Below are 10,000 nucleotides of genomic sequence, written 5' to 3'. Positions count from 1 at the left end.
ATAATAATCTATTAAACAGGATGTCTGGTGTCAACAGGAATCACCCATGTTATCCAAGTGAGCAAATTGAGGCCCAAGGAAAAAAAAATCTGATGCGGGGCTCGAACTCGAGGCCTTCCGTATCACTGTGCAATGCCTTAACCACTCGGCCACTTCGTCCCCCTCTACTTTTTATAGGTTTAGCTTGATGAGTATTTTTATTCATCATGTTTACTCCAACGTAATACACTGTTTGACTTAGTTATTATTGACTGGTATATCTCTATGGTATTCTTAATCTGTGTTAAAAAATACTTGAATTAATCCCATGCAGGGGTGGAACCTTGTTGTACGGATGCGAGGCCTGGACACTTACAATGGATGTACAACGGCGCATAAGGGCGTTTGAAAGCAAGTGCTATAGAAGACTGCTACGTGTGTCATATTATACGGAGCATCGCACAAACGAAGACGTCCTGGAAGAAATAGAAGCTCTTCTAGTGACTGTGAAGCGCAGAAAACTGTCTTGGTTTGGACACCATACTCGACACTATAGCCTGAGCAGGACAGTCCTACAGGGCACAATCGAAGGCCAGCGCAGAAGAGGGCGCCAAAGGAAGATTTGGCTGGACAATATAAAAGAATGGATAGAGATGTCGGTTCCGGAACTGCTTCATAGGGCTAGCAACAGGTAGGCATGGAGGAAGACTGTAACTTCTGCTTCACGCAAGCCCCCCCCCCCCCCCCCCCCCCCGACGACCATCCGGTCATGGGATTGAGTGAGTGAGTGAGTGAGGGGGTGGACAGTCAGGACCGTGAAAAACCACTGGCCTTTACAGTCGAAGAGTAAAAATCTAACAAAACAGCAATTTGAGAGCATCCACTTTGCTCTTTTACTAAATGAGATTTTACGTCTCAATAAATTGTGTTGTTATCTATAAATAAAAAATAAGAAATAAAATTAATTTCAGTTTCTCGAAAAAAAATAAAATTATGCCCTTCCGCGCGGCATTGTTAGATTAGATGCCGTTGTATAGGCATTCCATGAAGGGATATAGATATTCCATCGAACAAACGTCTGCTGTCAACAGGAATCATCATTGTTGTCCGAAGTGAGCAAATTCGGGGTTAATAATCTTGCCCAAGGGGAAAAAACAGAAGTGCCTTAATCAGGGCTCGAACTCGGGACCTTCCAGCTCACAGTGCCATGTCTTAACGACTCGGCCACTTTATTCTTCTTAATAGATCCTAAATAATCAACTGGTTTACACGAGAGCTGTCTTATCAAGAGTTCTGAATGCATTTGAAAATGGTCTTTTTTTGAAAATAAAGAAAAGAAATCCTCAAAATATTCAGTAAAATTTAATAGATGTTTTGAATAGGCTTCAACAGTCGTGACGTCACTTCCCTCGTAATGACGCTTAGTAACTTAGTAACTGGCTCTAAACTATCGGAACAATGGCGGACGCCCGTATGAAATACTCTCCTACGAGCATAAAAGTGTATCCAGAGGAGAAAAACATTATAAATCTGATCATGTTTTGACATTTATACATTATGTTCACATGACATGTGAAAAAGTTCTAGCCAGCAATGAAGAATAAAAGTACCGATTTTCTTTGTTTAGAACCACGCTGCTCGTTGCTGGGCGGACGTGACATCAGACTATTGAATCCTATTATCATGGGTAATCTTTTCATCACCCTCCAAATTCTTTTTAATGGATTACCTTTGTAAAGTCACCAAACATGAAAGCTTGCTGGAGACCAATAAAAAGCACCATGGGCGCCAGGAGAATACATTTGGTATCACGCAGCATCTTCACGGAAGACAGACACAACTCTCTGGAGCTTTGAGAATATTCTGGATCGGCTTCGTTTTTGCCGATATGCAAATGGTCCAATAAAACAATAACAATAATAACAGCCATGACACCACAGGCTAAGTATGACGTCAGAAGCAGATAACGAGTTTGGTGAGGTATCGAGTCTCCGGGGTCATAGTTCGTTTCGCCATTGTCAACGATGGTCAGAGACGATGATGACGTGAGTAAATTCAAAGCTCTCTGACAAGTATTGGCCCCACAGTGACTCATATCACGGCTGGTCGATGATACTTCGGTTGTGGTGGTGGTAGTGGTTGAAGAAGAGGAAGAAGGAGATGATGTTGATGATGATGATGATAATGATGAGAAGGATGATGAGGATATAGATGAAAATGAGGAATTCGATGAGGTGATAATAAATGATGATTCGTGATATTTGTTTCTCATCGATACGGGAATTATCACAGTCTGTGCTAGCTGGACTTTAGAGTAGTTAAGAGGCGTCGAATCTGTATCCGTAGTATTTTGGGATAAAATAACAGTAGATATGAGATTGCCCCACACTTGGCTGCACCTAAAAAGACCGAAGAAAACGCCAGTAAATCTGTTGATGATGTCTTCTAATTCAATTTTACGATGCTGTGCGTACATCAGAGCCAATGTAGTAATGTACGTCGCTTGGGCGCTCCACATAGGACCCGTGACTACGCCTAGTAAAAAACTGACTGGTAGAATCAGGACGTGCTGGGGGTAGAAATTGGCTCCAAAATAAATGATAAACGTGAAAAATGCCAACACGACCATCCATTTAAGCGTCAATCGATTGATGAGCCAGGGCGCCAAGAAACAAGACAAGACTGTAGTTCCGTAGATAATGCTGAGAGAGACGACTCCCAGGCCGTCTTTGGGATGAAGAGTACTGTGAAGACTCTGGTGAAAGATGGAAATTAATTCTATACTTATCTTTTTTTAAAGGCTAAATAAGGGACTTATCCTTTAAATACCTTATACAATAGTTTATACATTTAAAAAAAAGTAGTCTTTTAGAGCCATTCGACCAATGGAGCCGGAGTTTATCCCGGTTTCTATGGCGTGAAATGGACAATAGTAATTGCTTGCTATCCTTTGGCTTTGACGCTAGTCTATCGCAAAGTACATTCCGCAAAAGCTAACAGACTCAGCTACTCATTCACTGCTGGTGGACGCGGGTGGGGGGGGGGGGGGTCAGAAAAAAATCTTGACTGCACCCAGGATCGATCTTAGTCCCTTTGCGTGTGAAGCGCATATATAATTAAAATTATTAACTTAAATTTGGTTAATTCATTGATTAAGTTAAATATATCCAAGACGAGTTGAAGCCTACAAGAGAAAAACTAACGAAAGAGTAAAACTGGAGAGGCTGTGTTTTGAAACCATACAGGCAATGGACGTTTCGGGTACAAACCCATCGTCAGCACAACTATACACAATTTAACTTGGAAAACAAATAAAATAAAATGCTTCGTCAGCACAACAATACACAAATTAACGTGGAAAATTAAAATAAAATAAAATGAATTTCAGTTTATTTGTTTTCCACGTTAATTAGTATATTGTTGTGCTGACGAAGTGTTTGTACCCGAAACGTCCATTTATCGTTCCTATACGAAGCCTCTCCATTTTCACTCTTTAGTTAGTAGTTTCAGGATCACAGGCTTCAGACAGCCCCTACCGTTTTCAACTCGAGCCTTCAAGAGGACGATTTACCTGTAAGGAGATGAAGCCGGTATAAATTAACATGAAACCAAGACTGATGGACAAAAGGTTCTTGGCTGCACGGTATGACGTCATCGACCTCACTCCATCCCTGACCCGCTCGTCGTTTGGAAGACCCTGATACACAGCCAGGGTGTACGAGTGCATGGTGCTGCGTCTGGAATTAAAAAAAAGAGGAAAATGATGATGATGATGATGATGATGATGATAACGATGATAATGATGATGATGATGATGATGACGATGATGATGATGATGATGATCTTTACGAAGTCCCAGGTTTGAGAGTTTTTGACAGAATGAGGGCCATTTTAATAGATCTATATTTGAAGGACGAGTTACCTGACCAAATTCTTAATCACTGATGGACTGATGGTTCTTGGCTGCACGGTATGACGTCATTGACCTTACTCGGGCGCTATACAAATCAACTTTATTATTATTATTATTATTATTATTATTATTATTATTATTATTATTATTATTATTATTATTATTATTATTATTATTATAAATAGACATTTTCAGAAAATAAGAATTTATAAGGGAAGGGAGGAATGACCGTACTTACAATCTCAAATATACATAAAATAAGATTTTAATGACAATTTACATCCAATGTCCTAAAAGCCAATTGACAATTTTGGGTTATGCTGCACAGAATTTATGCAAACGGAGAATTCTCATCACACAGAATTTATGCAAATGGAGAATTTCCATCAGAGAAATAGAGAAAAAAACTCCAAAGTATCAGTATTTAAAAACTTTAAAAACTTGAGCTTTTATTTAGCGCAATGTCCACGAAACGTGTTCAAAGCGCTTTACAAGGAGTCCCCCTAGCCAACGGCAACACGTAACATGTAGGACGAGACACGACGCTTGTTAGACGATATTACAATTTTTTTTCCTAAAAGAGACAACGCTGTTAACGGCGATGTGCTCATTTTACACCTGAGTGCGGTGAGATACTGTGAGTTAAGAGCCTTTACCAGGGACTCAACTATGCGCCAATCAGAGCGGGACTCGAACCCTGGACCTTCCAATCTGAAAGCGAATGTCATACCACAAGCCGCACTTTAAAAGTCAGTCATTATGTCAAAGACATGAAAACACAAATGGGTTTGACCATAATACCTTCCCACATTTACAAGTTTTATATCGTAAATGGCGCTGCTCGAAGCTCGAAGAAATATATAACAAGATTCAATTTAATATACGAAAACAGATAAAATCGACGTTTCGGGGTTTCCCTTTTATAAAAAAAAACCCAGAATGAGTGAAACACTACAGACGAATGAGAAGTGGCGTTAATAAAGGGGAAACCTGAATCATCCAGATTATCTGTTTTCGTATATTGAATTGAAGCTTACATTCGATTTCACATTGTTGTTTATTTCAAGTTTGATACAGAACGTAGTTGTGGGATTGTTTTAACATTGTCGTATTTGAGATTTTTTAAACAGATTGATTTGAGAGTCTTTCCATTACAATAATTAAAACACAATAATTTTGATTATCTGTATCAGACTTGTAAATATTTAAAAAAAAATATGCCCTTTCGCCACAGATCACAAGATACCGTTGCCTAGGCATTCCACGAAGGAATATAGATAATTCATCAAACAAGATGTCTGATGTCAACAGGAATCACCCATGTTGTCCAAGTGAGCAAATTGGGGGTTAATAATCTTGCCCAAGGAAATAAACGAAAGTGCCTGAAGCGTAGTTCGAACCAGGGACCTTCAGGGTCACAGTACAATGCCTTTTAATCACTCGGCCACTTCGCCCCCAAATAAGTAGTAAAGGTTGAAACAATCTCAATAAATTACTGCTTTCCTTTTACAAAGTACTAATCGATCAACATCGCCCTTATAGAAGTTTCAATAGCCGTATAGCAAGTTCTAAGAAGGCATTGATTTTTTTTTTAAATTGATTTAAAAACTATTTGAGTTAAGGGCCCATGTGCACTAGAGAAAATTGTATGTTATTGATTTGAAAAAAAAAATTAAACACAAAAAAACCTGAATCTATAACCTTGTGTGATTCTGATTATCTTTTAATAAAATTTATTCAGATAATACACCTGAGACAAAACCAGCACATAGACCTAGACATGTCTTGTCCTACATGTTAAGTGTTGCTTTTGGCTAGGGACCCCATGAGCTTTGAGCACGTTTAATGGATATTGCGCTATAAAAATGCAACAAGTTTTTAAATATATATATATTCTATTATATATATATATATATATATATATATATATATGTATATATATGTATATATATATATATATATATATATATATATATATATATATATATATATATATATATATATAAAACAGAGAACGTGAATGTTTAAATCAAGTAAAGTGTACAATTAAAACTACCGTCTTCAGGAAAAAGACAGTAAGAGTCTTTTTCCTTAACACAGTAGAAAACCTGACAACAGTTCTAGCAGTTCTACATTTACAAAGCTTTGCACCAAGTAAACGAGCTCGCATTGGCCGATGGTTACTGGTATCGAGACAGAATGCCCAGCCCCGTATTCGATGTCAGTCCATAAACCTTAATTGAATCAAAGCCTTGTAATTTGATGGGCACGAGTGTGTTCCATCTTCCTCCATGACCATAGCAAAAGTGCCAATAGGACCATTACAAGCCTGCTCTCATTGTATATGCATTACATTACATATGCGGCTATGTGGTTTTGTAGTATGACACTCGCCTTTGGATCAGAAGGTCATGGGTTCGAGTCCCACTCTGAGCGGTGCAAAGTTGACTTCTTTGAGAAGGTTCTTGACTCACATTCTCTCACCGCACTCAAGTGTAAAGGAGCTCTTGACCAATAACAACGTTGTTTCTGTCGGAAAAAAAATTGCAATATCGCCAATGTCTCGTCTTACATGTTAATTGTTGTGATTGGCTCGTGACCCCATGTAAAGCGATTTGAGCACGTTTATTGGATATGGAGCAATATGCTAATTTAGACCGACATTCGAAACTAACTAATTGTTCATCAAAATATGCCAGATTAAAAAAAATTGAATCTTACGATTTAACCCTTTCCTCACCAACTAAAGGTTAATCGTCACATTCGTTACGATACAACCAACACTTTTCTTAGGGCCGTTTTTCTTATTTAAATTTCGTTTGTACATCATACCATTTAAAGAAAATGAACAGTGAGTTGTAGAGAATGTTTTGCTAAAGTCTATGTATCGCAAGAATTTTAGCGCTATTATGTCGGAGTGATAAAAAATCTATTTTTCTGTTAGTGGGGTATGAAGTTTTGGGGAAAAACCTGAAAACTGCTGGTAAAGAGAGGGTTAAACCTCACAATAATGGTCAATACTATCAATGCTGTGCATCAATCTATAAATTCGAATCAGCTCACCACGAATCCATCTGTATTTTAGACAAGGGAGATCCAAATGATTTAATCTTTCTTCATATGAACAATAACAACAAATTATGAAGCAATTTGGTCGCCAGTCGTTGTATATTTTCAAGACTTATTGACTGCCTTTATCTCCTCTTGTAAATGTTACAGTAGAGAAGATGATGAATTATGATGACCTATTCTATTCAAATATTATTGATATTTTAATTATAAAATGGTTAAAATGAAAGTGAATGCTGAATAAATCGTATAAATCGTGGTTAGGCCAATTATTTTAATGTAAAAGAGATAGAAAGTGAACATAATATTATGAGTCTCAAAAATTTAAGGTAAAGTTTATAACCCACGGGGGGGGGGGGGGGGGGGGGGGGAGGGGGGAAGAGGGGGGGAGGGGGGGGGGATTCCCGATTGCTCAGTCCCTTCACACGCAAAGGGACCATGATCGATCCCGGATGGAGTGGAGATTTATTATTGTCTACCCAGCAGTGAATGGGTAGCCGAGATATGGCAGCAGCCTCTTATGGTTCACACTATTATGTTATGACGATCGGCCCAATCAGCAAAGTCCGGTCCGCATTCGTGCACCGTCGCAAACCCGCCGGGTAGCATCGTCACAACACACCTTTCGACTAGATGCTCTGCCGTCTCGGGTTCTTGCCCACAGCGTGGACATATTGGACAAGCTCAAGCCCCCTCACCACTGCAAGGTAAAGATCCACGAGGGGGGAGATATGGCGGAATGTACTTTGCGATAGACTATCGTCCAATCCAAAGGATAGCAAGCTATTTCTATTGTCAGTTTAACGTTATAGAAACCGGGATAAACTCCGGCTCCATGGGCCGATTGGCTCTGAAAGACTACTTATAACCCAACGTGCACTAATTTCCAGGTCTGATAACGCAAACTGTTACGGTCTCATTGTTAACAACAAGATATGAAGTGAGTAGAAAAGTGCCAGAAGACAATAGAGAATAAAAAAATTTTTTTTCGCGGCGGTGGTGGGGTTTGAACCTGCGACCTTATTGGTACGACAACTCCGCCTGGCAGGTGAGAGCGTGGCTCTACCGTGTGAGCTATCCACGAACACAAAAATATTCGTTTCAAACTCAAAGTCATTTCTAGATCCCTCTCTCACCCACTTCTTGAGACCGCCGATTCGTTCACCACCATCGCGAAGTAATTTAGACCAGCAGTTAAGCTTAATAGCCAATATTCTCATCACAAACATATAACATAGAAACGATTGAGACATTGAGTATGCTCCGGTGTATGGGGTGAATTTTTAATTCAGAAAAGTGAGTGGAGCAGGCACTTATGTTGGTAACAACAAGATATGAAGTGAGTAGAAAAGTGCCAGAAGACAATAGAGAATAAAAATTCTGGCACTTTTCTACTCACTTCATATCTTGTTGTTACCAACATAAGTGCCTGCTCCACTCACTTTTCTGAATTAAAAATTCACCCCATACACCGGAGCATACTCAATGTCTCAATCGTTTCTATGTTATATGTTTGTGATGAGAATATTGGCTATTAAGCTTAACTGCTGGTCTAAATTACTTCGCGATGGTGGTGAACGAATCGGCGGTCTCAAGAAGTGGGTGAGAGAGGGATCTAGAAATGACTTTGAGTTTGAAACGAATATTTTTGTGTTCGTGGATAGCTCACACGGTAGAGCCACGCTCTCACCTGCCAGGCGGAGTTGTCGTACCAATAAGGTCGCAGGTTCAAACCCCACCACCGCCGCGAAAAAAATTTTTTTATTCTCTATTGTCTTCTGGCACTTTTCTACTCACTTCATATCTTGTTGTTACCAACATAAGTGCCTGCTCCACTCACTTTTCTGAATTAAAAATTCACCCCATACACCGGAGCATACTCAATGTCTCAATCGTTTCTATGTTATATGTTTGTGATGAGAATATTGGCTATTAAGCTTAACTGCTGGTCTAAATTACTTCGCGATGGTGGTGAACGAATCGGCGGTCTCAAGAAGTGGGTGAGAGAGGGATCTAGAAATGACTTTGAGTTTGAAACGAATATTTTTGTGTTCGTGGATAGCTCACACGGTAGAGCCACGCTCTCACCTGCCAGGCGGAGTTGTCGTACCAATAAGGTCGCAGGTTCAAACCCCACCACCGCCGCGGAAAAAAAAAATTTATTCTCTATTGTCTTCTGGCACTTTTCTACTCACTTCATATCTTGTTGTTACCAACATAAGTGCCTGCTCCACTCACTTTTCGGTCTCATTGTTGTAATGGAAATACTCTCAAACCAACGCAAAAATATTCTCCATTACAATAATGTTAAAACCAACCAATAATTTCGTCCGGTGATCAGACCTGAAAAACACGTTCACGTTGATTATAACTCATCCTGAATACATCCATTGCAACATGTTAGTGTGAGCAATGATAAACGATAATCGCATTGTTGCTCACGTCCCGTCTTTTGACTTGTAAATAGGTAGGCCCCACGCGATAATTCTAAGACAATCTAATGGGGTTTTGTTGGAGAGAGATGTGCACTTAGAATCCCCCAGTGGCCAACACCAAAGCATGGGTAAAGATTTCAACTGGACATCGGTGGAAGATTTATAGTATATAATATTACAAACTGGTTGTCTATAACTTGTGATGTTTATTCTGTGAGATGATACATTTATAGTGGCATCGTTTTTTGTCATCATTATTGATGTTAATATTATTGTCACTATTATTATTATTATTATTATTATTATTATTATTATTATTATTATTATTATTATTATTATTATTATTATTATTATTATTATTATTATTATTATTATTATTATTATTATTATTATTATTATTATCATCATCATCATCATCATCATCATCATCATCATCATCATCATCATCACCATCATCGTCATCATCATCAACATCATCATCATCATCATGATCATCATCACTATCATCATCATCCTTAACTTTATTACTGTTAATATTATTCTCACTTTCGAGAGCTATTCCAGTTGACAAAGTTTAAACCAGTAAAATCAATGAAAATGATGA

The 10,000-nt window shown here is 38.7% G+C and overlaps 1 protein-coding gene across 5 annotated transcripts in view; it reads right to left on the bottom strand.

The window, feature by feature from the left end:
* LOC144967311 (protein unc-93 homolog A-like) overlaps positions 1–10,000 on the bottom strand; it is a 129,282-nt gene that overhangs the window by 12,154 nt on the left and 107,128 nt on the right. For all 5 annotated transcript variants that reach the window (XM_078904385.1, XM_078904386.1, XM_078904390.1 and 2 more), the window contains 2 exons: positions 3,551–3,716; positions 1,709–2,734 (listed from right to left, as the gene is read on the bottom strand). In XM_078904385.1, the coding sequence (XP_078760511.1) occupies positions 1,709–2,734; positions 3,551–3,716 (1,192 nt within the window). The remainder of the gene's footprint in view (positions 1–1,708; positions 2,735–3,550; positions 3,717–10,000) is intronic.

The sequence above is a fragment of the Berghia stephanieae genome, chromosome 3 (genome assembly GCF_034508935.2).
Source record: "Berghia stephanieae isolate SIO BIC M18660-M18661 chromosome 3, UCSD_Bste_1.3, whole genome shotgun sequence".
Lineage (NCBI taxonomy): Eukaryota > Metazoa > Mollusca > Gastropoda > Nudibranchia > Aeolidiidae > Berghia > Berghia stephanieae.
Note: the sequence above shows the minus strand (reverse complement) of the source record. Positions and strands in the feature narration are given on the sequence as shown.